The sequence below is a fragment of the Oncorhynchus kisutch genome, linkage group LG10 (genome assembly GCF_002021735.2).
Source record: "Oncorhynchus kisutch isolate 150728-3 linkage group LG10, Okis_V2, whole genome shotgun sequence".
Lineage (NCBI taxonomy): Eukaryota > Metazoa > Chordata > Actinopteri > Salmoniformes > Salmonidae > Oncorhynchus > Oncorhynchus kisutch.
This window is the reverse complement of record NC_034183.2, coordinates 62,947,809-62,971,017: the sequence shown is the minus strand read 5'-3', so window position 1 is coordinate 62,971,017 and position 23,209 is coordinate 62,947,809. Positions and strand designations below refer to the sequence as shown.

The 23,209-nt window shown below is 42.7% G+C and overlaps 2 protein-coding genes across 5 annotated transcripts; both read right to left on the bottom strand.

Moving 5' to 3' along the window:
* Nucleotides 1-1,105: 1,105 nt before the first annotated feature.
* Nucleotides 1,106-12,960, bottom strand: LOC109898670 (ras-related protein Rab-37-like). Of its 4 annotated transcripts, XM_031834634.1 has the most exons (9): nt 12,343-12,948; nt 8,644-8,754; nt 5,382-5,423; nt 4,411-4,477; nt 4,262-4,314; nt 3,832-3,897; nt 3,152-3,208; nt 2,823-2,899; nt 1,106-2,623 (listed from the first exon to the last, which is right to left on the bottom strand). In XM_031834634.1, the coding sequence occupies exons 1-9, from the start codon at nt 12,451-12,453 to the stop codon at nt 2,515-2,517; spliced, it is 693 nt and encodes a 230-aa protein (XP_031690494.1). In that variant the 5' UTR covers nt 12,454-12,948; the 3' UTR covers nt 1,106-2,514. The 4 variants fall into 4 exon arrangements, with proteins under 4 accessions (XP_031690494.1, XP_031690496.1, XP_031690493.1 ...); XM_031834636.1 differs by lacking the exon at nt 8,644-8,754 and having other exon boundaries at nt 12,343-12,960; XM_031834633.1 differs by having other exon boundaries at nt 4,262-4,477; nt 12,343-12,949.
* A 1,201-nt stretch (nt 12,961-14,161) lies between these two features.
* Nucleotides 14,162-21,457, bottom strand: LOC116375956 (ras-related protein Rab-26-like). The gene is made up of 2 exons (XM_031834986.1): nt 20,996-21,457; nt 14,162-14,308 (listed from the first exon to the last, which is right to left on the bottom strand). The coding sequence occupies exons 1-2, from the start codon at nt 21,158-21,160 to the stop codon at nt 14,162-14,164; spliced, it is 312 nt and encodes a 103-aa protein (XP_031690846.1). The 5' UTR covers nt 21,161-21,457.
* Between the last annotated feature and the right edge of the window lie 1,752 nt (nt 21,458-23,209).

Sequence of the window (23,209 nt, the reverse complement as noted above, 5' to 3'; positions counted from 1 at the left end):
CTGGCTCTCACGAGGACCGCCACACAAAAGGAAGACTCAGAGTTACCTCTGCTGCAGAGTATAACTTCATTAGATTTACCAGCCTCAGAAATTGCAGCCCAAATAAATGCTTCACAGGGTTCAACAGACACATCTCAACATAAACTGTTCAGAGGAGACTGCGTGAATCAGGCCTTCATGGTCGAATTGCAGCAAAGAAACCACTACTAAAGGACACCAATAATAAGAGACTTGCTTGGGCCAAGAAACACAAGCAATGGACATTAGACTGGTGGAAATCTGTCCTTTGAGATTTTTGTTTCCAACCGCTGTATCTTTGTGAAACGCAGATTAGGTGAACAGATGATCTCCACATGTGTGGTTCCCACCGTGAAGCATGGAGGTGTGATGATGTGGGGGTGCTTTGCTGGTGACACTGTCAGTGATTTACTTTGAATTCAAGGCACACTTAACCAACATGGCTACCACAGCTTTCTGCAGCAATACGCCATCCCATCTGGTTTGCACTTAGTGGGACCATCATATGTTTTTCAACAGAACAATGACCCAACACACCTCCCGGCTGTGCAAGGGCTATTTGACCAGGAAGGAGAATGATGGAGTGCTGCATCAGATGACCTGGCCTCCACAATCTCCCAACCTCAACCCAATTGAGATGGTTTGGTGTGCGTTGGAATCAGAGTGAAGAAAAAGCAGCCAATAAGTGCTCAGCATATGTGGGAACTCCTTCAACACTTTTGGAGAAGCCTTCCAGGTGAAGCTGGTTGAGAGAATGCCAAGAGTGTGTAAAGCTGTCAAGGCAAACGGTGGCTACTTTGAATAAAATATATTTCAATTTGTTTGGTTTCTACATGATTCCATGTGTTATTTCAAGTTTTGATGTCTTCACTATTATTCTGCAATGTAGAAAATAGTACAAATATAGAAAACCCCTTGAGTAGTTGTGTCCAAACATTTGACTGGTACTGTATGTATTATTTTTGTTGCTCAGAATAAAATAAAAACCGCCAGTGGCCGCCAGTGGGGAAACCCAGACCTATTTCCTCCTCCCCAGAGACTCAAAGAACAGATATACAAACACACACTGCAATAAGACACCACCATCTTCATTACAAAAAATAGTTTTTATATACTGTACGATAACAAAGCACTTTTCCATGGCACTTTGTGATCACTGTGACACCTCCATAGAGAGTGACAATAATTGTGACATCAAGCAAATTCAATAAGCAAACATTCATAATGAACCAAATACAAAGGAACATTTTACACAATGCAACCCATGAACAACCCATGTACAGTAGAGACACAACAATAACATCCATTAATGATGACTGATAGAGGCTCCACAACAACAGTGTCTGAGGGAGCTCTCTCATTGGTGGATGGCACGTGGTGGATGGCACATTTAAAAGCAAATCAAAACTCATGCTGGAACTTCTGACCACCACCTCAATTAACATTTGACCACAACATTTCAGAAAATACTTTTAAGTTGGAGTATAATTACAAAATTACTGTCATTAGACATATTTTTAGCCGGTAGAGGCCGCATCTGGAACACGCTGTGTATGACACCACAGTAGTAGAGGGTACTCCTCATACAACATGTATAATGGCATTTAGTCCTGAATAGAATGTGGTGAAACATATGAAGCCATGAGCCCCCAAAAAAAACTATTTTATTCCAGCTAACATCTTTACATAAAGTGATCAGATCATTTCTTCATTTCTTTGTAAATATGGCAATATTGGGGCAAGAAATTCCATTTGGATTTCCAATCCATCCTTATGGCAATATTGGGGCAAGAAATTCCATTTGGATTTCCAATCCTTCCTTATGGCAATATTGGGGCAAGAAATTCCATTTGGATTTCCAATCCTTCCTTATGGCAATATTGGGGCAAGAAATTCCATTTGGATTTCCAATCCTTCCTTATGGCAATATTGGGGCAAGAAATTCCATTTGGATTTCCAATCCTTCCTTATGGCAATATTGGGGCAAGAAATTCCATTTGGATTTCCAATCCTTCCTTATGGCAATATTGGGGCAAGAAATTCCATTTGGATTTCCAATCCTTCCTTATGGCAATAATGAGTAAGGCTGACAGGCTGCAGCTGCAGCATGTGATACACATTAACTCAATGATCTGAGCATGTTTCAAAGATAAATTCACATTTTAAATACACTGGTAAAGGATTTCTATCTAACTGAAAACACTGACATGGTTTTTCTCCTAATAGGGGCAGAATGAGGGTTGTCTAGTTGCCATAGGCTTTCCAAGTAGGTGGTGAGCAGACCAGGTGCTCTCTTTTTCACAATGTGGTTGCTCTGCTCTTCTTGACTACTCTCTATCAGATGATGCTATTTTAGGGGGACTGTCTCTCTACTGCTCTGTCTCTCTCTCTTTATCTCCCTCCCTCCCTCCCTCCCTCCCTCCATAGATGTTTGTATCTCTCTCGCTCCTCTCTCACTGTGGCCTGGTGTGGTGTAACAGTTGGTGAGAGGTTCAGCTACATGTAGCCACCACAGCAGCCAGACTTCTGCTTCTCAGACGCAATGTATTCATGGATCTGGAACTTGGGCTCGTTGGGCTGCTGGGCAGCTCTGTGCTTCAACTCCCTGGCAGAGCGAGAGAGAGAACGAGAGAGAGAGAGAGAGAGAGAGAGGAAGGAGAGTGTATGGGATGGAGCAGTGCAGAGCAGAGAAATTGAAAACATAAGGGAAAGAGAGAGATGAGGAACATAATTGGGCAATATGTCTTTGCCCTTTCACAATACAGTGCAACTTTCATTTAGAAATAACATGAGTCGTGACTTACTTTGCTACAGCCAGGAAGGCCAGCTCTACGTTGACTCCAGTCTTGGCACTGGTCTCCATGAAAGGGACTCCATATTCCTGAGAAGGATCCAGGGCTTTTAATGGCACTACATTCACCACATTCATCATATGAATGAACTCACTACCAAACACTCAGAGTGATACAGCTCTCCAACACTTGAGGGAACATCAGTTCACAAGTACAGTATATAAATCAACATTTCAAGCTTGTTTTCATTTCACAGTGCTGTACAGTTGCTTTTGAAGAGGCTACTTGGTGTTTTGCAGTAGGAGAGTGGAGCAAACCCTTAAGTGGGCCTTGTCTCTTACCTTGGCCAGCTTCTCTCCCTCCTCACGCTTGATGACCCTCTCTCCGGCCATGTCCGTCTGTTTGGACAGAGCAGAGGAGAGTCATGGACACAACTAGTCCATTAGATCCAGAGGCACCACTACATCAGCCCACACAAGCCACAGCAGTTCCCAGGGCATTCTCCAGGCTGCCTCTGAGTATCTGACCACAGGCCAAACATTGCTCAGAGAGAGAAATGTGCCCTGTCCTGCTGCTCTCCCCAGCTCTGGGAATAAATTATGTCTGGTGGAACGTGACAGCAATGACCCAGTGTCTCTGTAGTAGCACCACCAGAGGGGGCACATAATCTATGGGTGCTGCTGAACTGGAGATGCCACCAGTTCTATTTTAAATCATCACAACACATGTATTCACGTGTCAACCTGCTTTGCTTCATCTTGGCCAGGTCGCAATTGTAAATGACAACTTGTTCTCAACTTGCCTACTTGGTTAAATAAAGGTTAAATAAATAAATAAAAAATTCAGCTTCAATATAAACTCTGAGGCTGAGACACTGTGTGTGTGGGTGTGTAAAATTAGGCTACAAAGTCAATAGCAGAGACAAATATGTTTCTGTGTGTATTGTGTTCTTATTGTTACTTTTGGTATGACGACATCTCTTGATACACTCTACAAAACCAAAAGGATGTATAGCTCACACCTTGTTGCCAAGCAACATGATGACCACATCCTTCTGAGCATACTCATGAATTTCAGTCAGCCAGGCCTATATGGGAGCGGGGAGGGGGGGGGGGGGAGATTAAAAAGGAGATTAGTCAGTAAAAATGCCAGTGCTAAAGGAGACCCTCTCTACAAAACAGAATCAATTTCTCTGCTCTGCTGCTTTGGTTACTATTCTCCATTCTGCACTGCACTTCCCCTTATCCCCAAACCTTCAAAAACTTAAAAAAATGGCTTTTTGGAAATGTCGTGAAATGTCATTGTGGAGGTCACTTCAGTAATGTAATGTGGAGGCCATATATTACTTGGCATGTCAAATGAATTCTGGGTTCTTCCTCTAAAAGGGGGCTCATGAGAAGATGTGAGGAGATAAGAAGGAAGAGTGAAGAGTGACATGATATGTTTCTCACCCTGATGTTGTCAAAGGATGACTTGCTGGTGATGTCATAGAGTAGGAGGAGGGCTGAGGAGAGAAAGGCAGAGAGTCTCACACAGCCACGTGTTCTTAGCATTCTACCACACACACAACCAGGAAGTGTTTTAATAGAGCAGAGATTACCCTGTGCGTCTCTGTAGTAGGCGTGCGTGACACTGCGGAATCTCTCCTGTCCTGCAGTATCCCAGATCTGGGAGAAAGAGGTGAAAAATTAATTATAACAATATAATAAACCTGGAAAACAGGACAATATCCCAACCAGCAGCAACCAATGAGCATGCAATGGTATGCACGTCATAATGGGAAATGCGTGGCATTAATGTACAATATATTTTACAGTGTAATACATTAGAATAGTCACGTGGCTTATTTATTTTTTACCAGGTAAGTTGATTGAGAACACATTCTCATTTACAGAAATGACCTGGGGAATAGTTACAGGGAAGAGGAGGGGGATGAATGAACCAATTGGAAGCTGGGGATGATTAGGTAGCCATGATGGTATGACAGCCAGATTGAGAATTTAACCAGGATACCGAGTTTAATATCCCTAATCTTACGATAAGTGGCATGTGATATTTAGTGACCACAGAGTCAGGACACCTGTTCAACATCCCATCAGAAAGACGGCACCCTACACAGGGCAATGTCCCCAATCACTACCCTGGGGCAATTGGATATATTATTTTAGACCATAGGAAAGAGTGCCTCCTACTGGCCCTCCAACACCACTTCTAGCAGCATCTGGTCTTTCATCCAGGTACCAACCAGGACCAACCCTGCTTAACCCTGCTTAGCTTCAGAGGCAAGCCAGCAATGGGATGCAGTGTGGTGTGCTGCTCAGACAAAACCCACCAAAGGCATTTAAATGTTTGGCACCTCTCAGCCAGAATTGTCGATAGAACAGGATATGATAACATATTTGCAATAGATACGCTGTGGTTACATAGGGACACTTGCGTGTTGACCACATACACCACTGCCCACTGTGTAATATTATGATACTGACTGTGGTTGAATGAATTAGACTGGTAGGGATAAGATCACAGGAATAGTGGCATCGATGTTGGGTGTAGAGGTCCCTGCTCTCTCACCTGGAGTTTGACCTTCGCGTTGTCCACCGTCACAACTTTATTCTGATGAGGAGAGGAAACAGTTAACCACAGGACTGTCTATGGGGGTCTTTTTGCATAATAGAGACAGACTCAGACAAAACGCATCACAGGTATTTAAATATTAAGAAGCTTCAGAAAGCAAGAATATTCTAAAGAACAAACAAACAGACCGGAAATGGCACAGCATGCTGTATAGCAGTGGCAACCCGTCATTCAGGGCAGGTGGGCCTGTGAGCCCCAACCTTTTTTAAGAAAAATCTAATAAATAAATATATATGTTTTGTTTTTGGGTGGGCTTGCCTGTTTTACATGTTATTTTGACATTAATATGTGTCACATATCAGTTTGCAAAAAAAAAATTAAAAAAATATATATATATATATCATTGAGTTAATAAACAGGCAGCCATAAAATGTTGGTCGTTTCAGCCTATAGCTCAGTGCTTTATTTGTCTCGGTGCTTGTTTTGTACAGCTTTCACCCAAACGACATTCAATGTGCCTCACCCTAATAATTTGGTCTACTTCACCTCTTAATTTCGCCTACTGTTCTAATTTGGTGGTGCACATATAGCCTATAACCTGTTTTGGAGAACTGTAATCATCGAATATTGTAAAAGCTTTGTCTGTTTATATGTCCCCTTTTTTTAATCCTACGGTTCTGTGACAACATGCGTCTAGGCGGTAGGCGTAGGAGTCAGGCGCAGGAGAGCAGGGATGTCTGAGAAGAGTGTTTTAATAAGAAAGTCCACCAACACAGGAATGGCACAATCAAAAGGTACAACGCCCTCGACAACAGAAAACCCGTACAAAGAGCACGGAGGAACAAACAAAGTTCCGACACTCATTTACTTCAGAACCTGTGAAAACAAATAACGGTAATACCTAATCGAGCACCTCACAATACACGACTAATCCCGCACAAACTTAGGCAGGCAACAGGTTACAATTATACACACAGAAATGAACGCAAATGAAACCAGGTGTGAAAAAGAACCAAAGACAAAACAAACAGAAAAGGAAAAAGGGATCGGTGATGGCTAGTATACCGGTGACGCCGACCGCCGCCCGAACAGGGAGAGGAGCCACCTTCGGTAGAAGTCGTGACAGGTTCTGATTTGTACAGGGAGTACACTGTAAGAACGGCCCATGTTCTGAATTCTGTCGCTATACATTTCAAAAGTGCTGAACAAATAGATATATTGACTACGTCCGTCGTGGCCCATTAACATCTTAGTCGGAATTACGGATCGCCTCTTATCCGCTTGTCCTCCCCTTATGCCATAGTTTATACATCTCATTTATCAGTAGAAACCACATTTGTTTGAAGCAAGTCTGCCATGTCAGCTATGTTTTTTAAAAGGCAGTAAATGAGGCTGAATGAACTGTTTCGCTGCCAGACAAGGCTCCACTGATAGCCAGGTGTAGCGGTGGTAAGGTGTTGGGACAGCTTTACGTAGGACCTAACAGTTTGTGGGCACCGTTTGTCACTGTTATAGTGCAATTCATGTATTGTTTAGTGTTGTGTTGGGGCTTTGATGGCATGCATCCCACTTTTTTTGGGGGGGGGGCACCAAGATTTCCATGCTAAAAATCGCCACTGCTATATAGACTCATACAGACAACATGAAAACTAGGAGCTTCAGAGGCCGGCAAAGAAAGCCAATTGCTACACCCACACTACAGAGGGTCTGGAATTAGACTTAATTGCACAATAGTGAGAACGAAGACTGGCAAAATAACAACCCACTCCCCCGCTAATTTCCTGTGGCTGTCAGGGACGCCATGTGATTTCCTGTATAGGCAGTATTCTAAAATAGTCATGAATGAAAAAAAGAATATTAGCTACAGTTATGGATTAGTGAAAAACAAGATGCTTAATAAGATGCTTCCAAGTGAAAAACATATCTTGTGAAAAATGCTCTTCGAGAGAGTAAAGAAAGAAAATGGAAAATTGAGAAGGAATAAGATGCCCAAGTCATGTGAAATGATGTGTCCCTTCAAATCTAAGTCCCAAATACATACTTACATACACCCACCCACCCACACACACTCACAAACTAATCCAATGGCACACATTGTAGAGGTCAACCAATAACAGCTTGTTGTAAGGTCAGTCTGCTGTGTAGGTGTCATTATTATGCAGGTAACTGAACCAGTTAACCTCAACCTGGCCTTTTAAACTTCCTGTTTGTATTTCAGGGGAAAACAGGAGGAAAGTCACTAAGTGAAAACATGACACAAGCAACAATGTTGAAATGAAGGAAGTGAACGATTCAACTGGTACATATCACTTCCTCTAAGCTAACCTCATTACTCCACTATCAGTACCCGGGTACAGTCAGCCCCTGCCTTTCCTGTGAGCACACTGTGACAGACCCTCTCTGAAGTGAGTCCAATCTTCTAAAATGGCCCCTCTTAATGGGAGTCACCACCCATTGAGACTTCCACCTTGGCCGAACGGACATGGTCCAACCCCTGCATTAGTTGCCATGGGTTTCCGTTTTTCCCTCCAATTATTACGCAGATTGGCCACACACGGCTTCGCGTTGACAAGCCCGCATGCTGAGCAACTGCTACAAGGAAGCAGGGCCAAAATAGCCCTGCCACGTTAGAGCTAGTCACAGCAGTCTTCCCATCCACACAGGGTATTGACTGGTATAGCTGGAGGCTCAGCAAGGAACATATTGACTGATCCTGTATCAGTCTCAAAATCATCATGCCTTATAATCTTCTGTTCCATACAGATGCAATGCAAGTAGCCGTGGGTGGTCACTACACACAACTCATTGTTATAATGCACTTATTTATGAATCTCATGAATAGTTATTACCTGTTACACAAGCATGGAGAAAATCATCTCCATTTGGAAAACATAAACGGTCCACACATCCCTATCCATGTTATACTCCCATCCCAGGCAGTCCTAATGTCTACACAGAAGTACTCTATGGACTTGACTGATTTGTGAAAGGGTTTGTACATTTTGAGCCATCATCACTGCATGACAACACTTTAAAGTGGTTATTGGATTTACAGATTTAACTGAAATAGGATGGGAAAATATTTTATGTATGGATTCTTCAACAACATTCTAGCGTTTATCTTGTAAATAGACCATTTAGAAATGAGAAAGAACAGATCAAAACAGCAGACATAATGTATACATTATGAATGTATAGACACAAAGAACCTTCCAACCCTGAGTTGACCCCACTCTGAGTCTACTGACATCTCTCTCACCCTAAAGTCTATTCCCACGGTGGCTATGAAGTTGCCTCCCAAAAAGGCCCCGTCTTTAAAGCGCACCAGCACACATGTCTTCCCCACCGCAGAGTCTCCCAGTAGCATCACCTAGAGAGGCGTCAGAGAGAGGGGTTAGGGGTCATACCTGGGCCCAACACACTGACATCAACCCTCACATGACCAGAAGAATGGTAATAACTCCAAACAAGCTTTCACTGAACAATGTTTGGTGTTAAGAGATGAATCGTAGAGTTCAACTGGTTCATATGCAAATGACTTTCTGAAAGTCATCTGTTGATTATTTCATGATGCTGTGCATCCATGAGAAGTGAAAATTATAAAACTAGAATTTCACGACATCATGATGACTAGTGTTGTTAAGTGTCAAAGCACTGACTCATGATCCTACTGCAAAATGTTCTTGTTGTTTTAGCATCATCTGAACTTCCTGGTTATTTATTGGGCGCCTGGTTTAGTTTGGATATTTTATCCATCCGTCGATTTAATCTTTATAAGGTTGTAGACTAAATGATGTGGTTGATGTGTGTGGGTCTTACCCTTATTAATTTGATCATTCATATTTCAACATGAGTAATGTTCTGCAGTAAAACAACTGAGTGGATATGTATGAGAGATCCTATTTGCACAAACCATCATGGGACTGATGTGAAACTACTTGACTATGTGAATGATCTGTTGTACTTCTGCTTGGTCTAGTCCATTAACCACTCCTGATTCTGATCAATCCCCAAACGCTCATGATTAAAAGTACAATGTAACAATATGCACCTTTACTGTAATTACATTTTAAATACAATAACATGGACTTTTCCCCTTAAATTAGTAGAGTGGTATGTGGTATGCAGTTAACCTGTATTACCAAGTGCTACATTCTTCCTTGAGCCAATATTTAGATATCACTAAGAATGGGAGGACTGAATACTGTGATTCATATCAAATAAACCTGTGTCACATTGGATACATTATCCAGTGGTGTAAAGTACTACTTAAGTCGTTTTTGGGGGCATCTGTACTTTACCATTTATACTTTTGCCCATTTTTACTTCACTGCATTCCTAAAGATAAAAATGTACTTTCTACTCCATACATTTTCCGACACCCAAAAGTACTTGTTACATTTTGACAAGTAAATGGTTCAATTCACACACTTATCAAGATAACATCCCTGGTCATCCCTACTGCCTCTGATCTGTAGGACTCACTAAACACAAACGCTTCGTTTGTAAATTATGTCTGAGTTTTGGTTTGCCCCTGGCTATCCGTCAATAAAAAAGAACATTTAATTGTGTCCTCTGGTTTATACTTTTGATACTTAAGAATCAAAAGTAAATGGAATTGCTCAAATGTACTTAAGTATATTTAAAACCAAATACTTTTAGACTTTTACTTAAGAACTATTTTACTGGTTGACTTTCACTTCTACTTGAGTCATTTTCTATTAAGGTATCTTTATTTTTACTCAAGTATGACTGTTGAGTACTTTTTCCACCACTGACATTATCCATAAGAGAGGGGTGAAATAGGGGGGCACTGGTGTGTGGTAAGGCACATAATTGATAGTGGTGTGGTAATTAAGAGTAATGTAAACAGAATAGAAGCTTGCCACAATGATAACAGCTGTTCTTATTCCATAGTGGTATATTGTGCTGCATTAAGGGGAAACTTCACAAAAGCAAGGGCCATCATCTTAGAAAAAAAGGTGCTATCTAGAACCTAAAAGGGTTCTTTGGCTGTCCCGATTGGAGAGCCCTATGATGAACCCATGTTGGTTCCAGGTAAAACCCTTTTGGTTCCAAGTAGACCCGCTTTGGGTTCCATGTAACCTCATCAAAAAAAGAAACGTCCCTTTCTCAGGACCCTGTCTTTCAAAAATAATTAGTAAAAATCCAAATAACTTCACAGATCTTCATTGTAAAGGGTTTAAACACTGTTTCCCATGCTTGTTCAATGAACCATAAACAATTAATGAACATGCACCTGTGGAACGGTCGTTAAGACACTAACAGCTTACAGACAGCGAGCAATTAAGGTCACAGTTATGAAAACGTAGGACACTAAAGAGGCCTTCCTACTGACTCTGAAAAACACCAAAAGAAAGATGCCCAGGGTCCCTGCTCATCTGGGTGAACATGCCTTAGGCATGCTACAAGGAGGCATGAGGACTGCAGATGAGGCCAGGGCAATAAATTGCAATGTCCGTACTGTGAGACGCCTAAGACAGCACTACAGGGAGACAGGTTGGACAGCTGATTGTCCTCGCAGTGGCAGACCACATGTAACAACACCTGCACAGGACCGGTACATCCGAACATCACACCTGCTGGACAAGTACAGGATGGCAACAACAACTGCCTGAGTTACACCAGGAACGCACAATCTCTCCATCAGTGCACAGACTGTCCGCAATAGGCTTAGAGAGGCTGGACTGAGGGCTTGTAGGCCTGTTGTAAGGCAGGTCCTCACCAGACATCACTGGCAACAGCGTCTCCTATGGGCACAAACCCACCATCGCTGGACCAGACAGGACTGGCAAAAAATGCTCTTCACTGACGAGTTGCAGTTTTGTCTCACCAGGGGTGATGGTCGGATTCACTTTTAACGTCGAAGGAATGAGCGTTACACCGTGGCCTGTACTCTGGAGCGGGATCGATTTGGAGGTGGAGGGTCCATCATGGTCTGGGGCGGTGTGTCACAGCATCTTCAGACTGAGCTTGTTTTCATTGCAGGCAATCTCAATGCTGTGTGTTTCAGGGAAGACATCCTCCTCCCTCATGTGGTACCCCTCCTGCAGGCTCATCCTGACATGACCCCCCAGCATGACAATGCCACCAGCCATACTGCTTGTTCTGTGCGTGATTTCCTGCAAGACAGGAATGTCAGTGTTCTGCCATGGCCAGCGAAGAGCCCGGATCTCAATCCCATTGAGCACATCTGGAACCCGTTGGATCGGAGGGTGAGGGCTAGGGCAATTCCCCCCAGAAATGTCCAGAACTTCCAGGTGCTTTGGTGGAAGAGTGGGGTAACATCTCACAGTAACAACTGGCAAATCTGGCTCAGTCCATGAGGAGGACATGCACTGCAGTACTTAATGCAGCTGGTGGCCACACCAGATACTGACTGTTACTTTTGACCCCCACTTTGTTCAGGGACACATCATTTAATTTATGTTAGTCACCGGTCTGTGTAATTTGTTCAGTTTATGTCTCAGTTGTTGAATCTTGTTATGTTCATACAAATATTTACACATGTTAAGTTTGCTGAAAATAAACGCAGTTGGCAGTGAGATGACGTTTCTTTTTAGCTGAGTTTAGAACCTTTTCCACAGAGGGTTCTACATGGAACCCAAAATGGTTCTACCTGGAACAAAAAAAAGGTTTTCACCTGGAACCAAAGGGGTTATTCTTTTGCGACAGCCAAATAACCCCTTTGCAACCCTTTTTTAGAAGAGTGTACTGGTGTGCAGAGTAGGCAGGCTACTGTATTTTAATAGATTTTCCTTCATTTGTTTGAGAGGTAGACACCTGTACCACCAGTGAAACTTCTCAATTAGGCTAGTCAATATTAATACCAGCAGGCAGCGCCATAACATGATCATAAGCATAATACTGTTATAAGCACATAATAAACATAGCCTAATAATATATATCCCAATAATAAGAATAGCCTAATACAGACCTTGAAGGCAATATCAAAATACTCGCAAACCGAGGCGCATCTCTCCAACACATATTTTGATGTTCCGTTTTTAGTCTCTTTATCCTTCAACGATGCCTTCTTTGTGGACATCGCAATGACTATCACCACAGTATCACCGAGATCTGTCAGCGCGCCGCGCGATGTTCCTCCCGAGATGCCAGTGACTCAAAACCAGTTAACACGAGCAATGAGTCCATCGGCAGTCACTTAGCGTTGTCCAAAACCACCCAGCGCTTTCTAAGAACAATTTCTTGACGCTGAATCAACTAATGCCAATCATAGAGTCGTGGTTAAAACTTAAAGAGGGATTCTCTTGAGAACGTGGCTACATTCGCGGAGAAAAAATGATCAATATGCGGAAACATTTCTCAGTTATGTAGAACGATAGAACCGATCCGCATCATTCTTTACGCGTTGGCAGATGAAACGACGTTGTCATTTGTCCAATGAAGATAATGCTATTTAGGCCTATGAAATGAGGCAGTGTTTTGTCATTTTCATAAATGAAAACAACTAGGTCTTCAACCGAGCCACGGACGCAACAGGCAGTGATGGCACGAGTTATTAGACACAGGTGGTACTGAACTCGTTGATCATGAAAGAGGAGGAGTTCAGCGAACGAAATAAAATAAAATAAAAACAATTTAAACGGCTGTCAACGTGTTGCCAATGAAAAATACACAGTTTTCAGTTTCAATCCTAAATTAATTATATTCCAGTGATTTCAGAATTCCCTACAAATTCCTACAATTTAATCCACAACGTGTCAGGTAGGTGGTCTTTCCTCACCAATGTCTAATTTTCATAGGATGTATGTAGCCTTGAGGAAATACACTATAAACAGACAGTGTTCATATGAGAATCTCATTTTCTTTCACTTAATTGACATGACATAATGTCAAAAATTTTCTCCTAATTGCCAAGCCATGCATGATCATGTGGATGGATACCAGCTACATCTTGGACTAAGAGTTTGTCTCCCCCCAGTGTTCAAAAGAGAGAGACGAGAAAAAGAGCTGTTTGTGGGTGTATCTCTCTCTAGCTCCATTACAGACAGTTGTGGGCTCAGACAGACAGACAAACAGGCAGACAGAAAGACTGGAGAACCTTGGTTGATGTTCTATCCACCTGGTACAACAAAGGTTTCTGCAAGTGCCACCAAACCTTTTTATACCCACTGCATTTTCGTCACAACATCTTACTGTATGACAAAGCATTTTTCGTGTCTCCAAGGTAAGCAGCTTTGTGTGTCCATTTTCTGCATTGCTTTTGTGTGGCTTATATGCCTTCAGACAAACAAAGCCTTCGTCATCACTGTCTGTCACATCACAAAACAGTCAGGTCTATTTCTGAAAATAGCATCACCCTGTTCTTTCTTTCTTTCTCTTTCTTTCCTTTCTTTCTTTCTTTCTTTCTTTCTTTCTTTCTTTCTTTCTTTCTTTCTTTCTTTCTTTCATTTTCTTTGTGAATGGAAGCCCACCATACATGACCACAGTGATAATGTAGACTGTATATGCAGACAATCAATCACTCCAGTTCACATTCACAACAGTGAGTGATACATCTGTGAAACACAGCTATCCATCAGGGAACAGACCAACTGGTGCAACATTAACTGTAATCATACACCTGCTTTCTAGCAACACCCAACTGTGTGCTAAAGATCATTATGATTGCAGAAAGAGGAAGATGATTGGCACCTCAGACAACAGCATTTAGGGGCCCTGGAAGGGAAGACACTTGTTGTCCCATCAATCCCAGTAACAAAATGATCTGGTCCTTCATGGTCACTTGTCCCCTATGTCTCATGGCAGACAATAACGCAGAGACTCACCGTGAAGCCGATGCCCACAGTGGCAGAGAAGGAGCCGGGTATGAACTTGCCTTGGTCATACTGGACCAGCAGAGAGGTCTTCCCCACACCGCTGTCTCCCACCATGATGGTCTGTGGATAGCAAGAAGAACAGAGAGCAGGTTAGCCACATCACACCACTACACAGCACAGCACTACACAGCACAACACAGCACTACACAGCACAGCACACCACACCACACCACAGCACAGCACAGCACAGCACTACACACCACAGCACAACACAGCACTACACAACACAACACAGCACTACACAACACAGCACTACACAGCACAGCACTACACACCACAGCACAACACAGCACAGTACTACACACCACAGCACTACACAGCACTACACAGAACAGCACAGCACTACACAGAACAGCATAATGCACTCTTATAAAAAAGGGTTCTTCGGCTGCCCCCATAGCATAACCCTTTTTGGTTCCAGGGAGAACCCTTTTTGGTTCAAAGAAGAACCATTTTGGGTTCCATGTAGAACCCTCCATGGAAAGGGTCCTACATGGAACCAAAAAGGGTTCTTTCCTGGAACCAAAAAGGGTTCTTCAAATGGTTGTCCTATGGGGACAGCCGAAAAACTATTTTACTTTTACTTTTACTTTATCTTGGTTTACACACCGCAGTCATCTTTATTATGATTGGCTGGACAGTAATCATTTCAGTCTGATTGGATAGAGTAATAGAGAAATAGAGTACCACAGTATGAGTCATAATTCCCATAAAACCTAGCAGTTAATAAAACTGCACATAAAACCTAGCAGACAATAAAACTGCACAGCGTATGTGATCAGAACTAGATTAAGCATACGACACAATTAAACAGACCAATAACAGCAATAAAACAAACCAAACAAAAGAAACATATGTTCAGGAAGGTGAATCATTTTGATTCTGAACATTTTTTCTAAGCGTGTACAGTACAGAACAGCACAGCACACTGCTTATCTATAGGCCTGTACAAGGAGTGGGTGTAGCGTACCCTACTGTATATGTGCATCTGTTGCTTACAGTGCGGAACATGCTCTTGCCTGATGCCATATAATGTGTGTAATATAATGTGATGCTATGATGGTCAGTTGGGTAAATACCCGGTGGGAGGAGGGAAATGGCAGTGGATGAGTCTGAATGTACCAGGGATATAAGGCAGCTGCAGCCTGAGCATCATGTCAGCCATGGCTACTTGGATTCAAGACGATGCTCTCTGTGCCCCAAAGGGAGCATTAAGAGATCTCTCCTTGCCCACTCAACTGAAAAACCTCTTGCACAATGACACATAGCACAGACAAACACACATCAGCAGGCCACACACACACACACACACACACAGTGGTGTAGTAGAGAGTATACGCAGGTATACGGTGTATACCCACTTATTTTTCAGTGGGTCTTGTGTACACTCCCTTCTTAATCCCCATGATGCATATCAAAGTAGTGTAGTGGAGGTATATGTTGTATCAATAAATACGTCTGATGGAACAGATCAGAATGTTTCGCTTAAAATGTTGATAAACTATTATTTCTTCACATTTTAGGCGCAGCAATGTGCACACGGCGGTAGGCCTATATTTAGAAAGAGGGAAGATCTAAAGATGTAACAACTATCATGCTAATATGACTAGGATAATACCTTTGGCTGCTAGATAATGAAAGAAAGCGTAAAGAAAACCAATAGAACAGGAGTACGCATAAGAGGAAGACTTTAGAAAAGAATTACCTCAAGGTTTCTATGGTGGGATTTCGGCTATATAGGCTACTTTGAAGCAAGGTAAGACATGCCTCATAATATAAAGTGATATCAGAATGATATCATGATTATTTACATCAATTATTGCCATTTGTTTTGCAATCTCCATCTTGTGTTATATGTGCTACAGAAACACCACTAACCAAACAACAGTGCTAGGTGCCTGCACACTTGAATTAAAGGGTATCTACACAAACAAATCTAAATGTCTTACTCGGTTGACATCCTCATTTATCTTTCAATAGTAGGCCTACTATTAGCCTACTTGAACAGTACAGATTGGATACCTGACTGTGAAAGACCAATATGGGATTGATCATTTTATGTCAGTCAGAGTGTATGTCACTGTTTCTCATATATTTTTTCACACGGGGTGCCTTTCCTTTGCCGGCCAGGCTGTTTGGGAAATGTTTGGCAAAATTAGAGTATACCCACTTCTCCAGGCACCTCTGCACACACACACACAGAGACAGAGACAGAGAGAGAAGCCAAATTGGATTTATACCAAAACATCGCACAACTGATCATATTTACACCCTACACACCCTGATAGATTAACATGTCCACCAAAATAATACCAAAATATACGCTTGCTTTATCGACTTCCAAAAAGCATTTGATTCTATTTGGCATACAGTTCTACAAAGTTATTGAATGTGGTGTAGGGAGTAAAACGTATGACATAATTAAATCAATGTATACTGGCAATACTTGCAGCATTAAAATTGGCAAGTAAAGAACAGAATTCTTGAACCAGGGGCAGAGCCTTTGTCAGGGTTGCAATCTGAGCCCTGCACTCTTCAATATTTACATCAACGAATTGGCCACTATTCTAGAAAAATCCTCAGCCCCTGGTGTTAGTCTCCACAATTCAGAAGTTAAATGCCTACTCTTCGCAGATGACCTATGCCTGCTGTCCCCCAGAGCACATGGCCTACAGCAGTGCCTGGACCTGCTAGCAGTACTGCCAGACCTGGGCCCTGTCAGTAAACCCCAAAAATACTAAAATAATGATTTTCCAGAGAAGATCCAGATCTCAGGGAAATAAAACCAAAGTTCTCAATTGGTACAAAATGTATAGAGTACTGCACACACTACAATTACTTAGGTTTAAAAACAAGCTCAACTGGACACCTTAATGAAGCCGTGAATGAACTGAGAGAGAAAGCACCTATTAAAATTTGGCTAAAACTAATTGAATATGTCATTGAACCAATTGCACTTTATGGCAGCGAGGTGTGGTGTCCACTTGCAAAACAAGATTTCATCAAATGGGACAAACACCCAATTGAAACCCTGCATGCAGAGTTCTGTAAGATTGTCTACATGTCCAGAGGAAAACTACCAACAATGCATGCAGGGCAGAATTAGGCCAATATTCACTAATAATAAAAACTCAAAAAAGAGCAATTAACTTTTGGAAACGTCTCAAATACAGTGACCCCCTCTCATATCATTACCAAGCCCTGCAATGCCAAGAGCTGAGCAAAGAAAATAGTCCCCTCATCCAGCTGGTCCTGGGGCTGAGTTCACAAACCTGTTCTACTAACACACTGAAGTCTCAGGACCAGAACATCCAATTAATCAGGATAAACCAAATTACAACACAGTCAAAACAAAACTATATTGCTATAGTTACTGATCAAAACCTTAGAAAAACCTTGACAAAGTACAGGCTCAGTGAACACAGCCTTGCCATTGAGAAGGGTAGACACAGGAAAACCTGGCTCCCTGTAGAGGACAGGCTGTGCAACCACTACACAACAGCAGAACCTGAGACAGAGCTGCATTTCCTGACAAAATGTCAAAAATATAAAACAATTAGAGTGTCATTTCCCCAAATTTGAAACCCTTATTCAAGGTTTCAAAGACCTCTCTGATGAGAGTATGCTCCCCGTCCTGTTGGGGGAGGACGCAGAGAGCTGTGGGTTGGCAACGCACTACATTGCTGTCTGCCATAAGTTGAGGGACAGTGTCTGACAGACCAATCAACCTGCACATGTCCTCTACTGTTATTGTTGAATGTATAGTTATTTTGAGACTTGGTTATTGTTGTACCGTTGACAATTTTGATATGATATGATATGATATGAGAGAGAGAGAGAGAGAGAGAGAGAGAGAAAAAAAAAAAAAAAACACACACTTAGTCAAGGGTCCTCTTCTACGATAGGAATGATTTCCTATTGCTGTGGGTCATGCGTCATCCCAACGGGGATCTGCTGTTGATTTGAGAGGGGAGCGTTGCACGTGGGCATCAATAAGGCCTTGTTGCCATGGTTATCAGGTTGGTGGCTGGCGTTGTGTGGCAAGCCTGGGGCTCCGTGGCAGCAGTCAGCAGACGCTCTTCGCCTCTTTTGTTGACATTTATCACCTCCCAGCAGGCGGCCCCACTGCCTCTTATCTGCTGGCTCATAGAGCCTCACAGCCCACTCAGCTCCCCAACACTCTAATCACTCACATCCCTTTCTCAACTTTCTCATTTTTTAGGCCTCAGAAAGAAAATGTTCATTACTTAGCTAAAATAGTTTATTTCTAGTCTTCACCCAGATTAACTCTTTCCTTTCCTACAGAATACAAAGTGGAGTGTCTGGGGACTGGACTAGATATAAGTGCTGACATTAGTGTTGACCTTTTCAAATCTGGGATTGAAAATCTCAGATCAATTTAAAATCTCAAATCAACCAATAGACACTGACCTTTTGAAGTGACTTTAACATTCACCTATAGAAAGCTTTGGAATATATAACGTGCCATAACATTTCTTTGTATTTGCCCGTTTTATTTCTATTTTATTAAGGTTAATTGTGGGGGTGGATGCTTAGGACAGGATAGCATTCATGAATACATGGTCACAATACCAACAACAGTCTGACGCAGACTTGCGGCTTTGTCTGATGACGCATGGAGCACAAACACACACAGTGGGTGTACCCTGTGTGAAGGCCTGAGCAACCAGAAGCCACTGTCAACCAACTACATTACTATTTATTGTCATCCTCATCCAACTTTAATGTCTGTATGTGGGGGGGCAACAGGGGGTGGGGAGAGTTTGGGGAAAATGGAGAGGAAGTGGGGGTGTAGCCTACCACAGGGGGCAGGGGAGAGATGCTTTTACCATAGCAACACACAAGCTCTCGTAGTAAGAGAGTACCAACTCCCCCCTGAGTTGTTTTAGTTAATCAGGCATGACCCCCTAACCCGGGTACCTGTCCGTGTACTCCGTTTCTTTCAACAACCAATGTCCTTAAGCCGTAATTCCAGCTGCATATTGAACCTTGAGATTGCTGACAGGCCAGTCTCTGTGGCAAAACTTTATTTTTTATTTAACCTTTATTTAACTGACAGGAGTGGCAAGGAGTGGAATGATATCTAAACAGACTGGTACCCAGACTAATAACCCCACAGATGTCTCACAATTAACTAAGTCAAAATCAAACTATAAGGCTATGTGATTCTGTCAAACTAGAGGAAACACCCATCTCCCTGCACATCTCTCTCTTTCTAATATAGCAAAAGGTTGTTGTTTTCCTTCAGTTAATGAGAATCTACCTCTGGGGATGTCCTCATACACCAACTGAGTCATTACGCTGCATCGTTTGTAAAAGTAACACAGAGGGTAAATGGAAACATTCAACATAAGCACTTTCTGTTCCTACACTGGAGTATTCTCAGTCAGTTGGCGTTAGGGCTGGATTTATCAAGCTGCTTTGGGGAATGGAGTTGTTATAGAATGATCAAATTATTAGCATAACACTCGATGCCTATGGATAAATAATATATACTTTCTATGAATTTAAATACTTGCCCTAAAAATTTGGAATTTGGTCTCCAACTGTAAAGGAATAACATGCCCCAAGTCTCATCTTTCTTTCATGACATTTCCGCCCATCTACTTCCACCAACACACCCACATATTTCCCGAGGTAAAAAAAGTCATTAAAGATGCAAATTTCTCTAGAATAACTTAACTTTGACATCAGTGCTAATGTCCTAAAAAGCAGCCTTGGTCTTTAACAGGAAGATGTTCTATCAAGGCTATGCGATTACACATAGGAAGGAACAGAGAACGTACAGGAAGCATACATATCAGGGTTGGGGTCAATTTCATTTTAATTCCAGTCAATTCAGAAAGGAAACCAAATTCCAATTCTATTACCACATTTCTCTCATTGAAAAGCATTGAAGAGAATTGGAATTTGTATTTATGCGTACTTCCTGAATTGACTGGAATGTAAATGGGATTGACCCCAACCCTGATACATATCCCTTCAATTTCCAAGTGTCCTCACATGAAGTACAAATAAAAATGCAGTCAATAATGACAAAGTATACATCCTATGAGTAGGCACTTGCTGGTGTATGCGTGTTGCTGTGGCTCACAAAAACAAAGGGGGAGCAGTTCAACCATACATTCCATGTTAGAAAGTGATAGTCAGGTTACATTTTCATGATGCAACCTGGAGGACAAAGTTCTATCTTTTTTTAATCCCATTGCCATTGGACATGTACAGCTGTCAGCCTGGCTGTCCATGGCCCCTGAAACCTGGCAGGTGCTGATTCAGGTGAGAGAGATTAATGAAGTCATGGAAGCTGGCAAAGGGAATGGCTTCTCCACAAGCAGTCAACCCACACTGAGATGTCACTGCAATGCGCAACCATTCCAAATTGCTTACCTACATAGTCCAACTTTGATATTATTACCTCTACATTACACATACAACTGAAATATCCACTCAAGTAGAATGCTGACGCTTGTAGGACCTCCCATGTCACATAATGAAGGCATTGTTCACGCAGACAGAAAAGTTTACTTTTATACTATTACAGAGACACACTTAAATATAAAAATATATATTTATAAAAGAGTACAATTTAAAAGGTAGATTCTGTATATAGAGATAGGCTACCCCAGTAGAATTGGCCAATTTAGCACATCTTATGTGAGTTCAGCCGCTTTGGTGATTTTAAGTTAGTCTAACTTAAGTGAAGTTATGAAACAATAGCCTAATCACCTTGTGCATTTGGTCCTCGTTATAGGGGAAAGTGATCTCGAGGGGAGTCAGGCAGTCCTCTGTATCCGTGTCCACCGCAGATGACCCATAGGCACTGTCCGAGTGAAGCCCCTCGCCGTGGTCAACACATTCCATTTCAGGGGTATTCTCCATAATGATATACATCTTCTTTATTTGTTCCTATAGAATCCTTTTGTCAAGGCACGAGTTGAGAAGCTTTATTTTTTTAATAAGCAGAGCTTTTAGACACGTCGCCGCAATAACTTAATCTCCCTTCCCCGCTCTCTCTCGTTTGCTGTCTCTCTTCTCTACACTCACCGCCCCCTCCTTGTCTAACTCCCTTGCACTTGCAGGTTTGATACTGATGCTCCTGGCAAGAACTATAGCCACCTAAGGGGATCATTTCCGCAGAGTCGAATAAAAATTTAAAGCAAAGCGCTCCTACTGGAAGCGGACACGGAGGTGTACTATAGTATTTATAAACCATGTCAACCGTGTGCGTTGAAGTGGAGGACGTGCATCGTGTTCAGCACCATGGTGAGCGCCTTTCTTCAAACGCAAATCATCACGTGTCTTCTCTTTGGGATTACTGCGAATTAGCTATATACACTGCTCAAAAAAATAAAGGGAACACTTAAACAACACAATGTAACTCCAAGTCAATCACACTTCTGTGAAATCAAACTGTCCACTTAGGAAGCAACACTGATTGACAATAAATTTCACATGCTGCTGTGCAAATGGAATAGACAACAGGTGGAAATTATAGGCAATTAGCAAGACACCCCCAATAAAGGAGTGGTTCTGCAGGTGGTGACCACAGACCACTTCTCAGTTCCTATGCTTCCTGGCTGATGTTTTGGTCACTTTTGAATGCTGGCAGTGCTTTTACTCTAGTGGTAGCATGAGACGGGGTCTACAACCCACACAAGTGGCTCAGGTAGTGCAGCTCATCCAGGATGACACATCAATGCGAGCTGTGGCAAGAAGGTTTGCTGTGTCTGTCAGCGTAGTGTCCAGAGCATGGAGGCGCTACCAGGAGACAGGCCAGTACATCAGGAGAAGTGGAGGAGGCCGTAGGAGGGCAACAACCCAGCAGCAAGACCGCTACCTCCGCCTTTGTGCAAGGAGGAGCAGGAGGAGCACTGCCAGAGCCCTGAAAAATGACCTCCAGCAGGCCACAAATGTGCATGGGTCTGCTCAAACGGTCAGAAACAGACTCCATGAGGGTGGTATGAGGGCCCGACATCCACAGGTGGGGGTTGTACTTACAGCCCAACACCGTGCAGGACGTTTGGCATTTGCCAGAGAACACCAAGATTGGCAAATTCGCCACTGGCGCCCTGTGCTCTTCACAGATGAAAGCAGGTTCACACTGAGCACATGTGACAGACGTGACAGAGTCTGGAGATGCCGTGGAGAACGTTCTGCTGACTGCAACATCCTCCAGCATGACCGGTTTGGCGGTGGGTCAGTCATGGTGTGGGGTGGCATTTTTTGGGGGGGCCGCACAGCCCTCTATGTGCTCGCCAGAGTTAGCCTGACTGCCATTAGGTACCGAGATGAGATCCTCAGACCCCTTGTGAGACTATATGCTGGTGCGGTTGGCCCTGGGTTCCTCCTAATGCAAGACAATGCTAGACCTCATGTGGCTGGAGTGTGTCAGCAGTTCCTGCAAGAGGAAGGCATTGATGTTATGAACTGGCCCGCCCGTTCCCCAGACCTGAATCCAATTGAGCACATCTGGGACATCATGTCTCGCTCCATCCACCAACACCACGTTGCACCACAGACTGTCCAGGAGTTGGTGGATGCTTTAGTCCAGGTCTGGGAGGAGATCCCTCAGGAGACTATCCGCCACCTCATCAGGAGCATGCCTAGACGTTGTAGGGAGGTCATACAGGCACGTGGAGGCCACACACACTACCGAGCCTCATTTTTACTTGTTTTAAGGACATTACATCAAAGTTGGATCAGCCTGTAGTGTGGTTTTCCACTTTAATTTTGAGTGTGACTCAAAATCCAGACCTCCATGGGTTGATAAATTTGATTTCCATTGATAATTTGTGTGATTTTGTGGTCAGCACATTCAACTATGTAAAGAAAAAGGTATTTAATAAGAATATTTCATTCATTCAGATCTAGGATGTGTTATTTTAGTGTTCCCTTAATTTTTTTGAGCAGTGTACTTTTGAGAGATGGATGAGGCATATT